The 25,136-nt window shown below is 39.7% G+C and overlaps 1 protein-coding gene across 1 annotated transcript in view; it reads left to right on the top strand.

Moving 5' to 3' along the window:
• Positions 1-25,136, top strand: part of VAV3 (vav guanine nucleotide exchange factor 3) — a 172,217-nt gene that overhangs the window by 11,419 nt on the left and 135,662 nt on the right. The window contains exon 2 of the mRNA XM_064455631.1: positions 20,708-20,824. Coding sequence (XP_064311701.1) covers positions 20,708-20,824 — 117 coding nt within the window. The remainder of the gene's footprint in view (positions 1-20,707; positions 20,825-25,136) is intronic.

Below are 25,136 nucleotides of genomic sequence, written 5' to 3'. Positions count from 1 at the left end.
GTTGTCATAATAATTAAGGGCTTGGTCTTTGTGGCTCAGAACTCATTGCCGTTTCCGTGCTGTGTGAGAGCAGGTGTGGGGAATTGCTCTCTAAGTCTTAAAAACGGTTTTCATAATTTGTGGCTTAGCATGCAGGACCACGAATATATTTTGCAAAACCATTTATATTTGGAAACATGACTCCCCAGTGATGTATCTTTTTCATTCCAGTGAGGAACAGTGACTTCATCTAATGTTGTTTGTAAAATTTGTGGTGGAGCAGTTCTACAGGAAAATTAGTCCTCAAAAAGTTTTGTGGGAATACCATTCCTGGGAGATGTTCTTTAAACTATTTGGAAGAGAAATGCAGTAGTATTTAGCTTTTCCTGTTTTGTGCTGAATATCATTAGAGTTTGACCTCAAAATCTAGTGTTTCAGAAAGGCATGTTAAAGTTTAATGAACTTAAAATGCCTTTTATCTCTATTTGAAAGAGCAGCAGATTTTGAAATGTTAGGATTTCTGTAGGTTATTTCATTTTCCTGTCAGCTCTGCTAGTGACAACTTCTTTCCAGTTTTCCCTGTTCCTCACATTTTTCTACCTTGATTCAGGTGGCTTGATGTTCTCTCGTGCCCAGAAACCCAGACTGCTCTGTGATTAGTATGAGGTATTGCTCTGACAGGTCTGCACTCTTTTTTTAAGATTAATTTTCTTTCTTTCCGTCTTGTCTCTACTTCTCCCTCATTTTGACTCATCTCAGTTCTGCAGCTTGTTCTGTGCTTGCGCTGTCTTCTCTCGAATCTGAACTTTCACCTTCTCCATTTGCTTTCCCCCTCCCCCTGGTATTTTCTTCTCCCTCCAGTGCATCTGTTTCCTCTCTTACTTCTTTCCTGATGCTCTTTCTTCCTTTCAGCTGTTTTCCCTGCCCTCTTGTCGTCACTGTTCCTGTTGGCCTCATCTCTCTGCAGATCCTCTGAAATCCGTTTCCTACGTGGATGAGAGCGTGCCTCCGCCAGCAGCTGCTTCCCGCGTAGGTGAGAGTGCTGGCCAGGAGGGCTCAAATGGAAGTTAGGCTTTTAGGACCAGTGAACACAGGGTTTTCAAGGGGCCAGACAGCACTTGAACAGCAATCGCTTGTTGGGCTGTTTTAAGCTGCTTTTTAGTGACTACCTTTTGTAAATGGTGATTTCTTTGCTTTTACCCATTATTTTAAAATTTTTGCCTCCTTCCTGTTGTAGTTGGAAGCTTCTAACTCATGTGAGTCTGTCCCCAAAATTGTTTTGCTGCTTGCTGCAGGTGATGGGGCAGACCACTCCAGTGTGGAGCAATTAGAAAGAAAGCCAGTGCTGGGAGTCTTCAGGGTGAATCAGCCACCGATGCCAGAAACTTGTTCTGTTCAAACGCAGCATCACTTGGTTCCTGCCCTTCCCGCCAGCCTCTGGAGGTTTGTGCCACCGTGGCAGCGCTTGAGCAATTGTTTTCTGGGGTTGTGTCCTGAGGGAGCAAGTGGGGATGTGAATGACAGTTATTTTTAACCACTTTTCAGATTGGTTATTTATGTTGCTTGCAAGGCAGAAATAGCCAGCCCTGCTAGCCAGCATGCTCATCCTGCGGCTCCCTCATGTTGGGCATCAGTCTTCATGGTTTCTTTCTCTCTTTTCCCAGTGAGCTCCACTCACTTTTCAGGGGCTGATAGATGTGATAATTTTATTTCTGCTTCCCAGGCTGGAGGTGAGAGGACTATACTCAAGGTTGTGAGTATTGTGAGATAAAAGCATTTGCAACGCGATGGTGTCCCTGAGGGATTACCTTGATAGCTAATGGCAACTATAAATCAGTTTAGGTGGAAATTTAAGAATAATTTTACCAGAGGTTACTTAGAAACTCTGTTTTATTTTATTCAGAGTGCAATTTATTTATTCAGGTTTCCGGAGTTTTGCTTGCTTGCTTTCTGTGGACGGACAGAGCCTTTATAGTCCTGGTATAATTCATAGGTGTTGCAGGCAGAGAAGGAGGCGATGCCCAGCTGGTTACTCCACTGAAGCCTGTGGACGTGCTGTAATTGAAAGCTCAGTAGGGTTGAGGCACAAATGGTCAGTAACTGCCCTGTAAATAAGCACCTTTTGTCTTGATTTGTTCACATCATTTCTCCCCTTGTGAGGGTGAAGGAGTTCAGTATTACCATTTGAGAGTTATTTTTTTATAAAGTTCTCAAGGGACTAAATTCAAATTTTGTCATCCAGTTCCTGGTTTAATGAATAACACACATTTGAAGGACAATTATTGTGACATTCATCCTACTATGCTGTCTGATTTTATGGTTTCATATCATTTGAAGTACTAGAGCAGCTTTAAACTATTCATTTCATGATGAGATACTGATGAGAATTTAGTCCAGGTCAGTGATTTTTTTTTTTTTTTTTAATGTCAGCAATGGATCCTTCATAACTTCAGAATAATTTTCCTCACATGCCCCTTCTGAACTGAAATATGCTGCTGGGAAGGACATGGCTTTTGCTTAGTTTTCTAGCTGCATTGATGCTTTCGATCATTAAAGTTTTCCATTGTAAAGTCTGGCCCACTCTTATGCTTCCTTCAACTTACCAACTTTTTGTAGTTGTGAGAGGGATTTTGAACTAGGTAAATTCCTTTAAAATTTTGATGTACTCTCTAATTTAGTCATATTCTTTTCCAGCCATCATTATGCCTCTGTACTCACTTATTGATGTGCTTAGTCTTGTAAGTATCCATTTGTGCAGGACAGGAGTGACTGTGCTGTTTTCCTTCTCTTATGGTGATGCTCCCCTCCTGTATCACGTACACCTTTGGCCTGTTTAACTGGATTCCTGGCTCTTGCTGCTGTGGAGTCTTCTCATTTTCAGTATGATTCCTTCCCTTTTCCTGTAAACAAACATGTTAGGTGAGGGCTATGACATTGTGAAGGGTTTTCTGCATTTTGGGAAGTAATGCTCTACCCTAGTCTGTACCTGAGGTTTGGGGTTTTGTTGTTGTTGTTAATATTATTGATTAAAAGTTTGTTAATGTCCCAAGCAGAAAGTATGCCAGAGATCTTGAGTGGCTACAGATTCACTGGCAGGATGTGTGATGACCAAATACTTTGTGGGTTTTTCTGTCAACATTAGAAAAATCATTTCGGTTATGTCTACTCCCTTGATACTAATGATAACACATTGCTTGTTGCCTTGGGATGATTAAAACCTTGTTTGGATGTAGAAGTCTTCCAAGAATTAGAAGGAACAAGTAAATGAATAGCAGATGTTGCCTTTTTTTTTTTCCTTCCAGCTGCCTTTGAAGTGGGTATGATTTTTTTTTTTCCTAATCATCAAACTTAAAATTTTCAAAACAGTAGTGGCTGACAAAAAGGGGAAGTGACTTCCATGTTGTGTGTTAGGAGGTCCTTGGATTTCCTATGTATGTTCTTTAGTGTCCTCTCTGGCATTCAAGAAATTACCATGTTTAGCAGACTTGCTTTGACAGAACTGGAGGTAGGACAACTTGCTTTTTCATTAGCTCTCTAGAGCTGTCCAAAAAAAAAAAAAAAGTCAGAAATATCCTTCAGTGGCAAGGCGTACTGGTGTTAAAAAAGGGAATTTCTTTTGAACCAGAGGATCTAAGACTTATTTTCTACTCTAGCTCTGATGACATTACAGGATTGACCTCAAATCTGTTATTTTCAGTCTGTTTTTCAGTAGCAATCATGCTAATTGATCGCCTTAAAAATGTGCTTTGAACATATCTCAAAGGCTTTAAAAGTTTAAAATCTGTTGAGGTTGAAACTACTTCCTTCTGGGTAGATCTAGTAATTTAAAAAAAAAAAGATGTAAAATCATCTATTGTATATTTATCATTGGTTGCTTACATAGACTGATAACTATCACCCCTAATATCCAATTGATGTTTTTGCTTGTTTTTTACTTAAAAAATAAATTCCATGCAGAGAAGTTCCATTTTGGGTGGACATACTAAAAAAAACAATATAGAAGGTGAACAGTTTATCTGCAATCCTTAGAGTAACTTTTTCTGTGAATCAGAGAGAACAGACTTCTGCGAGCTTTGGTTTGCAGCGCTTACTGCTGGCAGCAGATGCATTTAGCTGGTGTTTGGGTAACCTGTGCACCCACAAGCTAGAGGGCCGCTTCTTTCTGCGCTGCGGAGACTTCTGAAGCGGGTGGGAAGGGTTGAGCAGAGCCGCTGCGGGAGGGTTTGCCAAGAAAACGTAGAGATGCGTGCCTCCCAGCGGGGTGGCCTCTGGCTGGTAGCGGATCTCAGCACAGGTTGTGGCAGACCTGTGAGTCACGTTCAGAGGATCAGTCAGATCGGTCAGTTGTGTGTGGCACAGCCCTTCTCAGCCGCGGAACGATGAGTCACCAACTTGTGACTTTCCAGGCCTTGGTACAGAAAATACCCACATAGCTGCTCTCATGGTTTCATTTAGAAGTGAGTGAGCACTGCAAAAGTTAAATAATTAGGCTGTATACTTCAGGTCTCTACTGTATACTGACTTCTGGTCATCTTTTTTAAAAAACACACGTTGAGAAGTAGCATATTATTGTCACAAATAGAGAAATGCTAGTTTCTGGAAAAAGCAAACAGGATCTTAATACAAATATTTCCTGAATAATACAGCCACAAAACTAGTTGCAAGGGTCTATTGTGATTGCTTTGCCTGTTTACTTTTTTGCCCTTGTTTCACATAACTTAACTTATTCTGATCCATTCAAAACTATGTTGCTGAATAACTTCTGCCTAGCTGTTCACACTATATTATCTTATTTCAACAAATTGAACAATTGTCTTTTGCTACAGGGACCCCATGCTGCTATTCTGCTTCTCTGACTCAAAGGCAAGAATCAGCTCTGTGGTATTATCGTGTCCACTTGTCTGAAAATCACTCATTACTTCTCTTGTGCTGAGCACCACCTCCACAGAGAGGCAGAGGGAGATCTGTCATTGTTATAAATTCCCAGTTACAAATTGCATATATACTGATTTTGTTACTCAGTCTAATCTCCACCTGCTTTGTTGTCTCACGTGCCTCTTAGAAGATAGTAACTGGTCTGGGATCATACTGTATTTTATTTAGCTAAATAGTATGTAGAACAAAATAATAATAAACAAAATTAGGTGTAAAACTTGGTGTCCTAGACAAAATCTAGGCTTTCTAGACATACTTACAGCTTAGTTCGAATGTTTGCATTCAATATGTTACTTAAAAAAAACCACCTAAGGAATCATTTGTGTTGAAGTGATGTTCTGTTAGGCAATTTAGTAAGCTGATGCCTGTTCAGAGGTCTGAAAGTATGTTATAGCAGCTGTTTGTATTGCTTTTGTATGTGTTCTTCTGTATAATAGGTTTAAAAAAATATTTGCCTACAGCCGGCAGGCAGGCAAATGCTTTCACTGTACCTGCATTATGTTGCTGTGTTTCCCTTTTTGTATGCATCGGTGCCAAACCCAGTAACGGGTTACTGCTCATGCAGAAATCTTTTTAGCCGTGACAAGAGTGACTGTTGATTTCTATGTGGACTCTGCAAATAGCCAGTATCTTGCTATGATTTTGGCATGCCTTCTTTAACTTTTTGTTGATGATATTAAATTTAAGATGATAGGGATGTGTTTATAAAACCAAGTTAGAATCTGTGTCCTGCTAGCATACGCTGTTGCTAAAATAGTAAATATTATCTTTCTTCTGCATGTATGAGCACCTTATGATTTTAATGGGATTAATTTATGAATAGAATAGGCGGGATCAGCCCTTTTCACTAAGTTCAGAAGACCAGCAGAGCACTGCGTGAGGACTTCCTGCGTTAGTGGTTCTAAGGTCTGCTCTGGTAGAACGTTTCTGGCACTGATGTGTATATTATTTGTAAATTTAAGAAAGGTGACAATATGAGCATAAAACCAATGGTAACCATCTATGCAGCCCTTCTTCCAGGGATGGTGAATACCTGGAATATAGGTATTTTTAGCAATGTTCAGGCAATTTTCTTTTCATGAGGTCACAATATACGTGCAGTGCTGTTCTGAAGTCATTCAGCTGGAAGTCAGCAGCTTAAAGAGAGGGATGAGTTCTTTAAACTACTTTAAAATGATCCTTAACAAAATTTGTCATCTATGGACACTTGGAATAATGTTATAATCAGAATTATTATTTTGGTAAATATTCTGTAGTTTTTTCCTAAGGTGATTGTGAAGTGAGAGAGTGAAAATACCTGGTGGCAAGACAGTTGTGCATGACGAGGCATTAGTGGTCGAGTCCCCCAGGTGGTTATTTAAGTGGAGCTCTCTCGTGCGTGGTGTCTCATTCTGCCCCCCTGCTGCTCTCCTGGGCTTTATCAGCACCCTTTGATTTTGTAATCTATATTGCAGGAACTGCCAATATACAATAACAATAAAGCTTTTTGCCGGTATGGCAGTTGCCTTTTGCACTGCTGAAAGATTTAATTATTATGGGATCTGAGACAGTGCACTGGAGGCTGTGTGGAGGCGTTAAGCTTGCTCCGCATCGTGGGCTCCATGCTGCTCTCTGTTGAAAAGGCAGCTTTCATTTGTGGTCTTCTGTGGTTTCCTATGGACTTTGCCTGCTGAAGGCTGAGGACCAGATCTTTTAATGATTATGTTGTGTTCTTTGCTGAACCTGCCTTCACGTTGGTTATAATGAGCTGTTTGAAACAGCCATCTATACTGCAGTAACTTAAGAACAATTTTCTTAGTTGAATTGGAGAAAAATGTGATATTAGCATTTTAAGACTCAGCATGTAGTACGGTTCAGTAATGCAGACTTCTCACTGGTGCCCACATACTCCATTTAAAACCCTGATCATAGCAGATTGGTCAGCAGACTGAGAGTCCAGATAATTCTAAGTTATACTCTGCTGTAGAACTTTCACAGTATTTGGTTTATTTGCCATTTTATTGTTTTAAGCTATCTGATAAAGGCTGACTTGTGCTCTAGGATTTTAATTTGAATTTTTTTCTTCTTTTCATAAATATCCTTCCTTCTCATGAGATCATGCTCATGTTTTACACTGAGATGCCAAATTGACACCCTTTGAAATAAAGTTTTGGACTGTTTATTGGTGTATTTCAAAGGTTACTGTGAGGCAAGGCATCAGTATGATTCAGCCATGATGTCAAGTGGGTGACATACAGAGGTGACAGTTGAATTTCTGTGAGTGTTCACTCATTTGCCTCTGCTGAGATGATCACAGCTGTTAATTCATACTAGTGGAAGTAGGTGTTTGTGTGATTTTGACACATCTCCCACACAAATTTGGGCTGCCTTCAGTGATGGGTTTAATTTTGGCAGTCAGCTGGGGTGCATGGATGCAGCCTTTTAGACAGCAAGGATCTATGATGATGTACAGCTGAAACATTTTATGTCAGGTTTACATTTCGTTGTTTGTCAGCCTTAAGGCAGGAAACCTACTGCAGCTTCTTAAGGACTCACCTGATTTTAAGTTGATGTTGTAAATTAATGTTGCTAATGGTAGAGATTGTTCTAAAACTTATTGATATAATGCAAGAATCAATATTTTACTTTGAATTCCTTAATTAGGAAGGTAACATGTCACTGAAGAAACGGAGTGCGGTTTGCCTAACTGGCTGGATTTCAGAGTGGCTCTGTAGAAAACAGTTGTGGGTACAAAGACATTAGACTCCACATTTTGAGAGTTGTATTTTAACTGACTTTTCCCTCAGAGAATTTTTGGAAGTTGAGACTATTAATGTTTTTGTGTCATGTTTATCACAGGAATTGCAGTTGTGAATCAAAGCACTGTTTCATCTACTTCAATATCTCATCATCATCCGGACCACATTCTTCAGAGCAGTAATCAATCCATTCTTGTAGACATCTGTGGAGGATGTAGCACCCAAGGGTTTTTGCAGAGTGCATTTGTAGAAGCTTGTTTTGTGCCCAAAACATTCATTATGCTATTATGCATCATGGCTCATTATGCAATTGCATAAGCCACAGTGCTCCTGTAGTTGTGCTCTCCTGTTTTAAAAAGGATGTAATAAAATGAGAAAGGTGCAGAGAAGGGCAGTGGAGGTTTTCAAAGGTATGAAACAGTAGGGAACAGCTCAATAGAAAAAGGACTTTTCAACGTTGAAAAGAGGCAACACAGGGAAAATGAGAGGCATGAGGAAAGAGAATATTACTTGCTGTCCTTTCCAGTGCAGAAACAGAGAGCTATCTAATGGAAGTGGTATGTAGCATATTCAAAGCAAGCAAGAGGGGATACTTCATCGCCAAACTGATTTAGTGTGTTCTGCTAGATTTAACAAAAAACCAAAAAAAAGCCCCAATACAAACAAACAAAATGACAAACAACCAGCAAAAAAAACCTCAACCCAAAAAACCCCAAATGAAAACTTATAATCATGTGTGGTCTATGTAGTAGCTTTAAGTATTTCTGAAAAGCTGTGTCATTAACACTGAAAGTGTTTTTAATTCTCATTTGAGATAATGCAGTACTACAAATGATTGGACCAAACAAAAATCAGTCTTAGGAAAGATGTGCTTGGAGGATTTCTCTGAAAGACTTGCTGTAATGCATAAAGATAATACATCAGAGTCTTAGAACATCATAATTGTTTATGGAATAAGTGGTATTAAACATTTTTCCTCACTGTAAGTTGAAACAAATATATGTATTTTACTTGAAATATCTATGTTTCTATACATAGCGCAGATCCTGCAGGTCCTAGGGTGACACCATCTGTTTGAGAACATGTTCTCAGAGGTGAGGCATGTGCTGGTTAAAAACATGGTCTGTGCGGGGTTGTGTATTGAAATCCCGTTGGCAAAACGAACTGTAGCATGGTACCTGTCTGCTTTTAATTCTGCTTTACCTGGTCTGTGTTATCTGGAAGCATTAAGCGTTTGCGGAGTTGTATCACCTTAGGCTTCCCATTCTCCCGATGTGACCACCAACATCTCCGAAGGTGTAGGTGACCTCAGCAGGGAGGTCTCCTGAACTTGCATGAGTGTCTGGGCTGAGGCGTCTTGTGGTGAGGGGATGAATGGCCCTGTGGTCCCCCTCACTGAGCCTAGTATTTTGGAAGATCGTGGTTTGTGGATGTTTGGGATTGCCCGTCTCATCCTGGCCAACTTCATCACTGCCTAGAAGTTGTTTTATAGAGCTCGGGAGCGTGAGGCCTGCTGGGGCGCTGGCGGATCTTGCCTGCTGTGCCATCTTTACGCCGGCTAGCACTCAGCCCGTCTGCCCGAGGCAGTCAGGGGGGTCTGCAGGGTGGGTAGCCGTGGGTGCCTGGCTGAAGGCTCCAGTGCCGGTGGAGGTGAGCAGCCGCAGTTGCGGCTGGCCTGCCTTGCTCCTCTGGTGGGTGCCGGCTGTCCCGGGGACGGGGCTGTCGCTGGCGGTGCCGCTGGGAAGCAGCTGGCAGAGCCACCAGCGCAGCGCAGGCCACGGTGGTCAGCGCGCTGCCTCTCCCCGTGCTGGCCTCCTGGCTGAAAACGATGGAGGCCCTGATACTGGTGCCCACAGGTTTTTGATGTGTCGTGGAGAGGAGTGTTTCTTCTGCAGGTTTATAGTTGGATTATGAATAAATCTTTAATACTAGGTAAGTAATGTAATTAGGTTACTTATCCAGCATTAACAATTTATTTGTCATGTAGTGCAATAATTTTTCCCTATTTTTAATCAAACTTAGAATTTATCATGCTTAATCTTTACACACGGGCTGAAAGCTTATAGTTTAAGATGTTTCAGAAGTGAAATCACCCTCAATACATATATTAAAAACTCCTTCAGATAACAAATGGTTATTCCATTAACAATCGTAGGGCAGTTAACATATTTTTACTTTAAACTTGTACAACTTCCTTTCCTCACTGTCATGATGGAGAGCAACACAGATTTTTAGGGCCATCCTCTTAATTTTCTTTAATACAAGGCAGTGGGGCAGAAAGCCGCTCCTACAGAGTGGGACAAAAAACCCCTTGTTGAATAGTTAAGAGTTGAGCTGTTTTGCTTTCCACCATGGTTTGATTATTTGGCTGTTAGAAGAGCTCAGCACTTGGTCTGAGCCTTGGTTCAGGTCTGGGTCTGGAGACACCCTTGCTGAGGACTGAAACGCAGGTGGAACACCTGGTGCTCGCTCAGTGAATGAAGGTGAGCTTTGTGCAGCACCCTAGCCTGGGTCATTTTATTTCACTACTGAACAGAAAAAGATCATGTGTCTGGTACCCATTGCACTGCTTATAATTGTGTAAGAATCTGGGACCAGTAAAGCAAACTCTGAATTTTGTTTTAATAGATTAATCATTGGTACCGGGAAATGCTCAAATGTGATATATGTGGTAATAAAGATTGCAGAAGCATCTAACTTTCTCAGCCTGGTAGGTAAGATGGAGCTCTGTGCAAGTGTATGATAAATTTGAGCAGTTAAGAGTTTGACTTCCTTCCTCAGCCTTTGAGATCAGGACTGTATGGCGCTCAGGTGCGTGGGAGATGACATTTGGTGCTGGCCCAATACGTTGACGCTCCAGAGAATATTACAAAGTGTAAAAATGTAGCAATACACTTTGTGACCTCGGAGTTTTCACTTCCAATCTTGCAAATTTACTGTTGGAGTTTGTTTTTCATTTGCAGCTATCCCCACTGGTTTGTAGTTTGGGGTTGGGCTTCTGGGCTTAGCTGTTCTACTTACTTGCCTTGCAACCCTTGAGAATTGTTCTCTGAATGTATCAGAAACCCCTGTTCTTCCCACAGAGTGTGGTCTAATAAACTGCAAACCTGAAGTGACGCGCCAGCAAAAATAGAACAGTGGATTTTTAAAATAGGTAACTAGACGACAGCTGTATTTGCATTTAGCAATTTGTAGAGAGCTGTACTACATCCTTAAGGTCTTGCTAGGAATTTATTCCGTGTTCATGAGAGCTTGGAAAAGACTACTCATATGCAATTCAAGAAAACATTAAAAATATTTAATGAATCAGGTATGTTAACACTAATGAATGATAAAGACATCCTTCCTTCCTGTTGGAAATTATAGAACTAGTTCATGATCTATGTGATCTGCAAATAAGAAACAGAAGAGCATAGGAGTTATTTGGGTTAGGTTCACCTTTAATAGACAGTGACTAACCCTGTGAAGTTTTTTTCTTTTTTTTCCCCCCGTGTTGTGTTGAGTTTCTGTGCAGGATTCAGTGTTGACAGCTTTGAGACCTTTTAAAGTGCTTAGGAGAGAGCAAGCCAGTACATGCTAATTTAAAAAAAGATCTTAAAAAATCCGCTCTGTAAGTCTTTTTGAAGGAATTACATTGTTGAGATCCAGGTCTGGCCTTGTAGGGCCTGTGTCTGAGGCACTAGGGCCGCAGTTTATTCACACAGGAGATCCGGTTTGGATGATGAATTCAGTAGTGCTTATTTTTGGGGGTGGGGTAGAAACAGCAAAAGGGACTGCATTTCTGTAATGGAACTGAAGTCAAGTGTGGATCCTTCAGGTGAATTCTGGGCCAGGACCTTTAGCCTATGTAGAAGTCTTTTGCCGCATCTTCGTGGGGCTCCTTACACCCTAAAATTAATTTCCTTTGAACAGGTATAGGCAAAGAAAGATGTATTTTCATGTTATTACACTAACATTAGAGACTTGTAAAAACCAGATGCAGTCATGAGTAAATATACTAAGATACAATGGAAACAGCGTCTTAGTATGCCAAGCTGACAGTACGAAACCAATGTGTTGGGTGCTCTCTTTACCACCAGTGTGAAGATCTGTATTTCATACTGTAGCAGTAAGCTTTCTGGTGGTTTGAGTATGCATTTGATGTTTTTTCCCTCTCAGATCATGAAAATGTCGAATGCTAATTTGTTCAAGATTTTCCCAGTCGTTTTGCTGTTTAAAGGTATCGGACTGTAGGTTTTAGTTTTTTTTCTCCCCCCTCTCCTGCCCCTTTGGAAGTCATTTGGAAAGGTAACTAAGCACAGGAACACCCTAGCTAGTCTCTGTGCACTTTGTGTACTTAATACCGTGTTCCAGTTGCTGTTCTTTTTGACAAGATACTGCAGAACACACTTGTTAAGTCTTGCTATCGGGGAACACCGGGCTCCTCAAAAAATTGCCCTTTGCAACAGGATGCTGTCCCGAGCTCATGCCCGTGCCTCTTGCCAGTTACACTTGGGGAATTCCTGTAGTTGGAGCTCTATGGTCTAAAAAGTGACTGTGTGCTTTCCTGAAGTGTGCTCTTACACTTCATCTTACAATAGGTAAAGGAGAAAAGGCTTCTTGCTTCTTCAGACAGCCTAGTGCCTCCCCTTCTGGTGGTGGGACGTGGAAGCTGTTTACTGAATGTGCTTTGGTAACTGTTGACTAGAAGTTGCCGGTTTCATGGCTTGTACGAGTACTTGACTTGAGAGACACAGAGAATCTAAATGCTCTCTGCCCTCACTTGCTTCACCAATGCTGTCGTGCCAGCATAGCCAAGGAGAGAGCCAGGAATGTATCACAAGGCCCGAGTTCCGCCCCCTGCCCTCTGTTCACCCCGTATCAGTACTAACAAAAGCTGAGCATCCTTTGTGCTTCCTCAGCTCTTTTTCAAGTTTCAATTTCCATTTTCTTTCTTTGAAGCACAGAGAAGAGTAAATGTACATAAACAAAACTTCATACTGAAGCCAGTAGACACAACTGAATAGCAGGCAGGAATTCTAAGAGAGGCTTTTAAATGAATATTTAATTACTACATTAACTGAGCAAATAAAGAACATGCTGTTAATATTAATACTGTGTTTGCAGTGGTTCAATGGAACTGAATAAGTTTTATAGTTTGTACAGCATCCTATTCGTTGTGTAGGCCTTCAAAGAATGCCCACATCTAGTAAGCTAATAACACTACGGATCTCCCTAGCTATTCCTTAATTCTCTGAATTAAGGGATGTCTGTTGTTGTTCTTTGCATAGCACATTTTTAAACCAAATTCTTCACAGTTATGTAATGGTGCCAGTCTTCCATGTTTTGTTACTCCGAAATAGTTCTTAAGTGACTCCACAAAGAGCTGAAGTATAGGCTGTAAGCTGCGGAGATACCGATAATGAGCCTGCCTCTTCCAGATCTCGGTGTGCATCTCCTCCATCTTCATTAGTGTATCTGCTTTGTAGCCTTTTGGAGAGCAAAGGTTAGGAGGTATTTAATATTTGGCTTGTTTGCTCCTGCTTAGAGCTATAAAAATATTGATCACCCAAATGATGGTTTGCAGAACAAGAAGCCAGAGGCAGAACCTAAATTTCCTGAAAAACCCAAATTCCTGTGCTGTGAGTGACGTATTCTTCCTGCGTGTGTTGCTTTCTTTTTAAAATGTAATTTTCAAGTTAATATGTTTTATCTAAGAGTGAGAAAAAGAATAATGCCTACTTGTGGTGTTGTGACACTTGAAACCAAAAAAATCTCTGGAGACAGCCTTGTAGCTTTCATTTGCTTACTGAAAATAGGAACACTCATTTTCTCACATTGACTGGGTCTTTAAATTCCTTATGGCCCTTTTGCATTGCCTACCCTCAGTAAATCTCTGGGTTTAAAGATCTTTACAAGAAAAGCAGCATGCATAGGAACAATATAAATGTTAAAGCTTCCATTCTTGGCTCTGATGTTGCTGTTTCCCTTCTCGCTGGCCTAGGAAAAGACATTAATAGATGTTGAATTAAGACTTCATCAGTGGGTCTGTACTTCATTCACTTAGAATCCTTACAGCTATTTTTTACTGTATATAGTGATAATTACTCCTGTTGGCAGAGCAGAACTAATCTAATCTGCTTTGGCTGCTGAAATCTGTGAAGGAGCCAGGAATGATTTCTGTGTTGAATCGCTAACCCTGAATGTACAGTTCTGTCAGTACCACAGTGGGCCCCTGCTTTGTCCGAGTACCTAGTAATCTATCTGGTGTTAATGAATGTACAGAGATATATATATAAAAAATTTGTCATCTAGGAGGGGTATAATGTTCTCCTGTTTTGGTAATCCTGCTTTTGGAATTGGTCTGTCAAAGATGGCATGCGTTGGGGAACCGTCCAGCTTGGTTTACAGAAAGGAGGCCTTGATGTATGAGCAGCTGTAGCTGTAAGTACCTAATTTTCCTTTATTGGATGTGGCTGAAAGAATTTGGAGGAAGCTAGGCGTTTCCTGGGCGCACACATTATGTGGGAGCTGATGAAACCCTTGGGTCTGTGTGTCTAGTTACTGTTGCTTTTTTATGTATATAGGGTCAAGGTACAATGTTGGTCTTGCTGCTTTATAGCTTTGCTACGGTCATGGTACCCTCACTTCGTGGCTAGAAAAGGTGATGGTGCGGTTTGGTCACAGTAGGGAGTTCTTGGATATCTCTCTTGTATTTGCGTTTAGCAGGATTCAAACAAAGTTAGTATGGAATTTGTTATTCCTGTCAACACAGTTGTTGCAACAAACACTGAAACAAGTGAGAAGAGAAAAATCTGCAACCCTCAGGGCATTAACCAACGTATTTGAAGGAAACTTTGAGGAGACAAGTTCTTCAGTTTCGGTGCTTTGTTTCACTGAAACAACTTGCACATATCGATCTTGGTGACAGAATGTAGGAAAGCAATTCTTACAGTTAAATCCATTATGGCAATTTTTGTATTCCTCCTCTCGCTCAAGAGGTATAACTGCATTATTTTCCTTTTTGCGTATATTCTCAGGAACAGAGTGGAAATCAAAATGAGATATTCCCAGCTAATCTGTTCTCATCAGCATCCCAGAAATGGACAGGAAAGGTCAGGAGTCCATGTTTTGCAGTAAGTGCTGAGGTGTAGGAAGAGCATTGTGAGTGTTATGGCAATGATCTAATCTTCTTCTGCCTTCTATTCTTGTGTAATTCTGCTTTTCTAAGACCATAAATGACTGATGGAAATAATCTCCCATCCTCACAAGCCTGTGTGCCTCCTTGCATGTAACATCAGTATTTCATAAACTAAAAAAAAAAAAGTGATTGTGCCTTCCGAGATGTGTGAATTGAAGCCGAATTTGCTCATCTAATTACTTCCCTTTTATATACTTGTTTTGAATGTCTGGTCTTTCCTCAGCTATTTTTGTTATAAAATGCTTGCTGTGACATAAAGCCCCACCATTTTTTGTTTATGCCTATAAGGCCATTTAAAGACTAGGCAAAGGCGAGTAGCTGCAGCTGTGTAGTTTATAAAGTGGTGTCATTTAGAGGAGGAATAGGAGGGGAAGATTTCTGGACTTCCCCTGATGGACATACCATATTTCTCCCACAGGAGGCAAGGTGGCTTTAGTGGACAAATGACTAAGCAGAGTCCTTTTTCTATATTTTTACTCTTTTGTCATAGCTTCTGTGCGATCAGTGGCTAGGAGTGACTGGCCTCAGTTATTGGGAACCTCCTGAAGTCTGTGTGGGGCCATGAACACAACACGTAAAAAAAGCCTGGGAAGTGTGGTGACGATGGGATGGATATACAGCGTCAGCAAAAGGGAATCATGCTGGGGAAAGAACCCACCTTCCCTGACATAGTGCCAGTGATCCATTTTGTTTTATAGCCGAGCATCTATTTACACTGTCTCAGGCTTCAGTCTGTTCTCTAGTTTGTCCTAAACGCAGTACGAGTGTTGGTCCAGATACAAATATAAGGAAACTGCCAGCTACCCAAGCTTTCTTCCTTGCCTGTGACTAAATCACCATGATAAAAAGGAGATGGAAGCTGAAATAAGTACAAATAGCTGTTTTTTTCCACTATTGGTAATTAAAAAAAAAAGGAAAGTTGAAAGTGGTTAGAACTCTGTCCTTCCTAAATACTTGTCATTTCTTGGCCGTTCAGTTTTCACTTGCCTGACTGGTGTTGCTATTTTGGGATTTCATATAAATGTCTCTCGGCAGAATTTGGTTTTCAGAGCTCTTTATGTTGGTCTCTGAACACCCTTAGGAGTGCTTTTAGTACAAAAGACCCATCTAGATATTGAATATTATGGTCTGTACCAAACAGACCTTTATTCCATTGAAGGACTTAAGTGCTAAAATATATTTTCTGAGAAATACCTCTAAGATTAGATGAATAGAGGTTATATGAAATGGATTTTTTTTCTTTTTTCTTTTGCATTTCATCTTTCACTCCATTAGAGGCCTGGTTAGAGAAACCCTTCTTCCCTGTGGGCAGCTGTAGTCCTGCCTGTGCCTGTGTGTGCCTAATTAATAATTTCTATTCGTGCCCTTTGTAAAATACTTCTGTACGTTTCTGTCAGCACACATAACCATGTGCTGTGTTGAAGAAGCCTCAGATAAATGTTCCTTTTTGTGTGAAGTGGCAAATGTTAGGGTAGAAAACAGCACGCTTTTTCTGTGGAATTCAGTATAAATTGGTTTGCCCACTTTCTTCCATTTGTTCAGAAAAATACAGTCCCAATTATATAACCCACACCTGCTCTTTTAGGTAGTAGACTTTTTTAAACTTGCTTTTGATTTCAATAAATGTTGTGTTAATACCTCTTAAACTAAATTCTGTGCAGAATGGACCAGAGGCCACTACAGTTCTGATCTGTTCCATTAAATCTCAGTGGTTTATCACAAGAGTTTGTACCATTTCAGCAGCCCTGACAATGACATTATCTATCTGTAGTAGTGCAACTACTTGTGCTGCGAAGCATTAGGGTTCTCTAGAAATGTCTTGATAATCTTCAGATGTTAATATTGAAAATTGTTCTCGGGGTCCTGAACCCCAACGGGCTGTGATTTTGTTGGCCAGTCTCTGGGTGCTGGGTGTGCTCCCCTCTCATGGTATTCCTGGAAATGAGCTAGAAACAAGCTCTATTTTTCACTATTATGAACTTTTTTGGACTCATGGCTTATATTACCCTACTGCAATATTTTTACTGATCCATGTAATAAGAATTCTGGACTGACATCTCCTAATATAGCCATGTATTAGAAAAAACCAAACCTCTTTCAAGAGAATGTTTTAAAGTTATATTATCTTCTCAGGAAGAGAAACCAATTCTTGTACTAAAAGACATTTCCTGTGGAGCAGACTTTCAGAGGTTAGACCGAGTGCGAGATGTCTAGCTGTTTTTGCATCTCTAAGGGTACCCAACTGCTCTTAATGCCTTAAATGATCTCCCTTGTGGTGTGCCGAAGTATAATGTTTTCCTTTGAAAAAGAAACACAATAATGTAGTAGGCTTCCAGATATCCCGAGGACTGTACTTACTAATGAGAGACTGCAGGCTGATGGTGCCTTTTCCTTATTGCCGGTGAGGACAGTTGTCTTTTATAGAACTTCCTAGATTTTAGCTGTATGCCCTTTTTAATTTGGAGGTTTCTTGTACTAATTTACACTTCTTCATACAATAACTACAGTGATAAAGATCTTTGTTTTCATTGAGGAAAACTGTTTCTTTAAATGATTGCAATATAAAGTTTTGGAAATATTTCTGAAAGTTTTCTGGATACTATAATAAAATAACTTTTCCAAAACATGAGTAGCATATAATGACTTCTTTGTAAGGATTCCCCCCACCCCAATATTTTATTGCAAAATGAGTGCATGTAAATATGAACACATTTTTGGTTCTAGTAGTCTCACTGTTTTATCCTGGTAGCTATTGTGGTTAGCGTAATAGTTTAGCAATAAGCCTTTCATTTTCATTTTACAAGAGAAAACTGATGCATCCTGAATCATCGAATGCCCAACTAAGCTCACTAAGCAGTCTTCGAAGTAGCAGGGAGGTTAGGCTTCTGTGCCAGGAGGCCCGTTCTGCTAAAGGCACCCTTTGGCGCACACATTGATGATGCGCTCCCATCTCAAGTGCAGGCAGATTTGACAAATGCTTAGCCTGTGGTTTCTAGAGCCTACAAGAAATGTAATAACTGCTGTGTTGTCGTATGGTTACTGAATATTAGAGTATAATTATGTCAAGCCTATTAAACGTATGATACATGTTAAGTCCACTTTACCACTTAATGTAGTAGTGAGTATTTAAAAAAAAAAAAAGCGGGGGTGGGGGTGAATGAAGAATTAGTCGTCTTTGTTTTCTCTGTTAGAATATTCCTAAGATTATTGATCTATTACTTACAGTGTAGGTACTTTAACATTTCCTTTAAAACATGTGGGCTAAGGGAAACTTAATTTCTTGTAATATGTTCTCCCATCTATTTTCATATAATTCATTGTAATGATAATTTAACCACAAAAGGCTGATGTCACAAAAATCCCTCCAAATTTGAAGCAATTGATAAATCTTGTTGAAAAAAATGCTGCCATCTTGATCTTCTATTGTAGGGGACCTCTGTTAAGAATAATTGGAGAAATTTCTCAGAATGGGAAGGGCATTTTGTTTGTGCATAACTGCTGATATATTAAACAGTTCTTTTAGGTATCTTAAGATGCTAAATGCAACTCAATAAAACTCTCTCTAGCAAATCTAGGCCAGATTTTAGACCTGTGGCAGCTCCTGCCTATCCCTTAACCTCTTGCTTTCTTTAGAGGTAAACAACTTAATGCAGCCGTAAGCTTTCTTTGCACTGGCAGACTTCAGCACTGACTAATCTAAACTAAAAACGTAGGTTTTAAAAAGGCAGCTGAGTTTTCCAGTGAGGAAAAAATTTGTCAGTGGTTGTGAAAATTTCAGTGTAAGAAAGTAAATCAGTGTTCAAGTTGAATTGGTATTCTGCATTAGACAAACCTAGTGGCCCTCGATGGGCTTTTAAGAAAAAAAATTTAAAACCTGGGGAAAAATATATCAGAAAACAATCACTTTGTATGTGCCATCTTGTTTCCAAAGCTGCGGCCTCCCAAACCAGCTCATCTTCTGGTTCTTTCTGCCAGTGTCACAGTGAAAGGATCACATATGTTTTACTTCTCTCAGCCTTCTAACCTTGTAATTTGACTTGAAAATTATAATCTTTGCAAAATGGGAGACGTTTGTGATATTGACTAAGCAAGCTAGATGAACTTTTCAAATTTCACAAGGCATACAAGCAGTGCAGTATAAATGCAGTGTTGCCCTCGAGCAGCCCGGTGTGTAGCCCAGCACTGGCTGTCCCATGAGCTGGGAGCACGTGCACACGGGGCTGTTTGTAGTGGAGGGAAGGGTGGAGGCTACAGCTCCACCTGGTACATCTGTGGCCCCTTACACTTGATGTGGCAATTGTCCATCACAGATGCCTTCCTGGGAGCTTTGGCTTGTGCAGGGATTGCTTTTGTGATGCTTTGCGATGAGTTTGTTGGCTGTTCTCTTGATGTCCACAACCATCTACTGGAATTGTCTACCCTTGAAGCTTCTCTTGTTGAATTGGTGCTTTCACATCTGTAACCTTGCTCTAAATCTGACCTCTCAGGTGCTCTGCTTTAATGTGGCTGGTTAGTTCTATGTAAGATGTGAAGTAGGGCTCCCTCTTGAATTGTAGTCTTATGCTGAAGGTAAAACAGTGACATACTTTGAGTGAGCAGTTTTGGTGTTTATTACTTTGCACTTAGGAAAGGTATGGGTGTGACACTCTGTTAATATAAAAAATACTGCTTTTATAAACAACTTTAAGTTTGAACATACTGCAATTCTATAATTGGTCCACATGTACATAGAACATAGCATGTCCTGAGTTGGAAGGGACCTGCAAGGATCACCAAGTCCAACTCCTGTCTGTGTATATGAAATGCAAATGATCCTTATTCTTACGAATCCACTATAACGTGGAAATGTCTAGGAACTCAGTGTTAATATTGAGTTGCTGTATCAGTACTTTTAAAATGTGTATTCAAAGCACAGTGCTGGGTCATTTTAAATACTGTTGATTATAGATATTGTGTTTGCTTCTGAACTGTACTGTGTAGTGGATCGTAAGACTCTACAACAGCATCTTTGGAGCTGATGTCCACATAAGGTACTACTACCTTACAGTGCTAATCGCTATCAAGAATGGTATTGCACTTTTTAGCTATCCCTCTTTAGATACTGCAATGCTGTTGGTAATTATGGTCTTTTGTACTGGTAAGGTCCTTCAGAAAAATAGCCTGCAGGAAAATGCATTAAAAGCCTTACAAGGAGAGCATTGTGGCAGAAGCGTTATTCTTGTCCAGACTCAGATGATCCTTGATGCATGTGGATAATGTCATGGGAAATAGTCTTTGATTCAGTACAGAAATCAAGGTGTTTTGAGGATCTTAAATCTCCACTATATAAATTGTAAACAACTTCTGAATTGCAAATTTCATCCCCTCTTGTGTTCCAGATGGAGAATATGTATTCATAATGTCTTTAGTGTGTTAAAACAGTGCACTTGTGTTCATTAAACATTTAAACTAGACTTTAAGATTAACAGCTGAAGACACTTGATGTGTTTACATGAAGAATAACTTTCTCATATTAATAAAATTTTGCTAAGGTAACTTTGTTTTGTTCTATGCTGTCTGTAAAGAACTGAAAAGTAAGTCTGTATTTAGACTAATTTGTATCCAGTAGCATATTGTCATTTCTCTTTGATTATGTAAAAGGAGAGAAAATAGTTTCTGTTCTCAAAGTGTCTACTCAGAATTTGGTTAACACTTTTGAGTCTAAAGGGAACTTTCATGGCTGAATTAGAACCAGTGGAAGATCACAGCTTAGTGGAAGCACTGACTGACAAATAATTGTACCAGTTAATTTTGTAATGTATTTGTGACCAAAGTGAGCGTACAAGTTACCAATAGACACACTTGATGCTTAGTATTTTTGTTTCTTTTCCCCTAGTTTCTTTGCTTGAAGAATATAAGGACTTTTCTTTCGGCATGTTGTGAAGTATTTGGGATGAAGAAAAGTGAACTTTTTGAAGCATTCGATTTGTTTGACGTGAGAGATTTTGGAAAGGTAAGGATCCTTTTAATTACATCTTGAATAACACCTGCGTTCTGCGGCTTGATTATAGAAGACTCATGGTAGATGTGTGGTACAAGTTGTGACTAATGGATGAGCATTTATCAGTAAAAAAACAGTGGGGAAGAATTAAGAAAGCAGAATAATTAGATTTACATTGGAGGGGCTAATAAAGGGCAGAGAAGAATCCCTGGTAGTAAAGTTCTGAAGGTGCGAAAAGCATAGCAAAATTTAAAAAATGGGTTGAAAGACGCTGAGTTAAAGGTGAATGGAACGTGTGAAGATGGCAAACTGTGGGCGAGTGCTGCCTGGTGAAATCACTTTTGACATAAATAGCGTGGAATCAGAAACCCTGGGCCTGTATGTTGTAAGACCATGTGGTACAGAGCATGTTTCTTCAGTCCTGAGTGCTTGAGATTCAGCCTGTATCTGTCCTTATAAATGTGTGTGTGTTTTTAAATCTGTTGGTTTTTCTACCCTGCTGTAAAGCTCAGATAAAGCTATGGTGGGTTCATGTGACTATTCTAATTTACACAGCCTGAAGGATATTCTGTAAGCCTACGATTAGTTATTCTATATGTAAAAGCTTTTTCCAGTCTATTGTTCGCAACCTCCTACATATCTGTTTGATCTGTTATTGCCAGTGTATGTTCAGTTCAACTTCAGTTTCTGCTTTTGAGTCATAGGGTATCATTACCCTAATTTCACAGGAAAGGGTCTAAAAATTACCTGAAGTAGCACCAAAAATAGTTATTTATTCAAATTTAGTATATTTGAAGCACTACTCCTTTTTTTAGAGATCATACTGTTACTAATTTTTATATACTCCTCTTTTTATAAATGGACACAGAGGTTAAGGTGAGGTAAGTGTAAGTATGAATCAGGGCTGCAATATGACCGAGTGCTTGAAATGGTTCAGTGATTACTGTTAACCAAAATAATTATTTTTCTGAATCTTTTGTCTGCTTTTAAGTCCTTTGAGTATAAAATTAGATCAACCTGGTAATTCTACTTGTTCTTTTGTTATGCTGAACATCTTTTATCCTCATAAATCATATTTAGCACAAAGATTTTGTTAAAATGTGGTCTTTTTTACAAATCTAGTGCATTGCTTATTAAAAATGAGATTTGTTTTGATTGTGCAAGTATCAGAGGAATTGAAGTTGTTGGTTTTCATTTTTGTTCTTGTTTGGTGTTCTAGCAATGTCGTCTTTAAGGTATTTAATAAGTCTCTTAATACTTGCTTCAAATCTTTGATACCTATGCATAATGCACAGAAATTTTTTACTATTGTATGTTCTAATTAATTCCTGAGAGTTTCATGTTTGAGGCCATGTAAACAGAACCATCCTCTGTTTATAATACAGTCTAGTTTTGAAGAAGTATTTTGCAGTGCAAGTTGTTATTGCTGCGTCATTGAATACCTAGTAAACAAGTTCTGAATTAAGGCTGAATTTAACCCAACAAATATGTTTCTGTCACTCTTTGTTATTTTAACAGAATTTGTTTTCAAATACAATGTTATGTAAGTAGAATAATTGGATAAAAAATATGCTGTCTTCCATCCACAATATGTAGTATTTTATTTCTCTTCCCATTGGATGCAGAGACATGGATTTTTTACTGTCAGTTGCCCCAGTGTAGCACAAGTAGCGTGATTATTCCTGGTGTTCCAGTTTTAGCCATGTTTATAGTGCGTACAAGCAGTGGTTTCTCTAGTCTCTTTAGGGGCCTTTGTCACCTTTCTTGGAAAGCTACCAGGTAAAAATGCAGTGACAAATTTGAAAGACACTGGTCTGTGGGATTCTTTAATCAGGCTAACTACGTGCACGGCACCAGCTGTTTGTGCAGAGGTGGAGATGCTAAACTGAACAAGCCCGTGCAATCCTTGCAGTAGCTGTGATGGGCACACTTCAGGTGCACAATGGCTCTGCTGTTCAGCCGTTTCCATTGCGTGCTTGTGTGGAAGCTTGCCACACACAAGTGGAGGTTGCAATTAGCTGTATTTAGATAGGCCGATCTGTGTGTTTTACCAGCCTCTGCAAATGAGCATGTAGTCAGCTTCCTAAAGCAGTTGGTGAACTTGAGGCCGTTAAGAAAGTAGAGGGGAAAATAACTGTATTAAAAGGTATAGCTAGCCTTATGCTGAGTTATTTCTGTAGTTTTAAGTGTCACGTTTGTACAGTCAGCTGAGAATACCTGTAAAGTGGCATGGGATTTCAATTGCACGTCTGATAATGTACCTATTACTCTGCTAGTGGCAGCAGTGAGAAGAAGAAAGCATACATTTTTCCATGCTTCTCAACTTTCCTCCTCTTTATTTTTTTCCCCATGAATAACAACCCCCATATAGTCCTAAATCTCTGTCCTTGAATTGAAGTTGTATATATACAAATGCCCAAAAGACAGGGCTGCAGATTTTTCCTGCTCCGGCAACCATGTCATTCTGCCATTTCTAAAAATTCTTTGAACTGCTCTCCCTAAAACATGAATGATCTTAAAATGATTACAAGCACAAACAAAAAGGATAACATGGTTTAGAAACAGTCTGTTTTCCAGACTGCTGACCAAAGAGGTGATGGAATGAGTGTGTGCAATATCTACAGCCTCTAACACATTTGAATGTACTAGAATCTGTCTTTAAAAGTCAGAAGTTGGTAAGTGCTTACTAGAGATGTAAAGAAACAGAAGTTGAGGTGACTCCACAAGCCTATATCTGGTACTTCTAAATGCTTCAATTGAATCTATAAAGAAATGATTATTGAATTTGTTGTGTTATGATGGAATATGCTGCTTAATATGACAGATTTCAATGACTAAGCACACTAGCGGAGGGAACAGGAGAAATGTGTCAGCTGTAAATGATCGATGGGCCTTCAAGGAAATAAGATTGAAGGGAAAAAAATCAGATAAGACCTGGTGATGGTAACTGTCACTTTTTAAAAATATTCTGGTGTTTTTCAACTTTTTAAAGACCATGGCAGCGAACCCCAGTGCATAGTAGAAGTAGCAGCTGTACGCTGCCTATATAGTCACAAGACTTTTAACAGCCTTGTGAAATACCGGTTACAAAATGTTTGATGTAATGGTGAAACCTGTGTTTAATAGCTAGGGGTAAATGAGCAGCTTTCAGATGCTTTGACATAATATATGAAAATTTAACTTGAACTTTGTGCTCCACTTTGCAGAGTCTGTTTGATATCTCAGAGATTAGAGAAAAAGAAGGGTGTATGCAGTGTGGATGGAAATCAGAGGTGAGGCTGAAGTAGCAACAGGTAGACAATAGTTAGACAATAGGTAAACAGGAAGGCAGGTAACCCCATGAGTATGTTTTTAATACGTACATTCTGTATGAATATTGATATCAGCTGTTACAAGATGAGGGTTTTCTTCTGTTTCAAATGTAATAGCAAAGATTTTCTTATTTTTAGACTGCTTGAAAAAAGAGGGGCTACATTATACAGAAATAGGAAGGTTCTCAAATCATGCTTTCTAAAACTACATAAAACTTGTTTTTCCTTGAGTTCTACTACAGTATTCACCCATTCCCACTCACTCACCTTTCTATCAGTACATTTCATTGTTGCTGCATTAAGTTCCTGACGGAGCATGAAACGCCCTCCCACGCACATGGGGTGCCAGACAGTGTTTTCATTACAAATTCCATGCTGGAGAGTCATTTTTCAGCAGTGCAGGGTTGTCAGGTTCTTCCTTTCTACCTGTGTGCCAGAATCAACAAATAACATTGATAGTTCTTTCAGCTCTGTGAGCCCTGCACACTGCTTGAACGGCAGTCTTTGCTGCTCGGTGCACCGCAACAAATTGCTGCGACCCCTATTCTAGGACAGGAGTTTGCAACTGATGCGTTGCAGAAATGGGAATCTGGGGATTAGTTCCAGCGCTTGTTGATGTCAGTAGACGCTCCCTGGCCTCAGAGAGCTGTGTTTGCGGTCCTGTGGGGGAAAATGGTGTCCAGATATTGTCAGAAACAGAACTTTGTGTACTCTGCTTTTAAATACTCTAAGAAATGTTTAACTGAGTGCAGAGCGTTTTTAATGATATAACAGATCTAATAAGAACATAGCCGAAGACCACCCCCCCGTAGGGGTTCTGCAATAGATGTCTAGAAATAACATACAGTATTCAATCATGATTTAAAAAATCCAAACAAACAAGGGGACCAAATACCAACTGCTACCAATAAAACAAGTACCGAATTGTTTAAAAGTGTATAACATAATGTCTAGTGTAGCTAACTCTCCAGTGATACTTAAAAGGCTAGTTTATGTGAAAGCAAGCCACTGCT

The sequence above is a fragment of the Phalacrocorax carbo genome, chromosome 6 (assembly GCF_963921805.1).
Source record: "Phalacrocorax carbo chromosome 6, bPhaCar2.1, whole genome shotgun sequence".
In the NCBI taxonomy this organism is placed as follows: domain Eukaryota; kingdom Metazoa; phylum Chordata; class Aves; order Suliformes; family Phalacrocoracidae; genus Phalacrocorax; species Phalacrocorax carbo.
The sequence above is the reverse complement of the archived record's forward strand: the minus strand, read 5'-3'. Positions and strand labels throughout refer to the sequence as shown.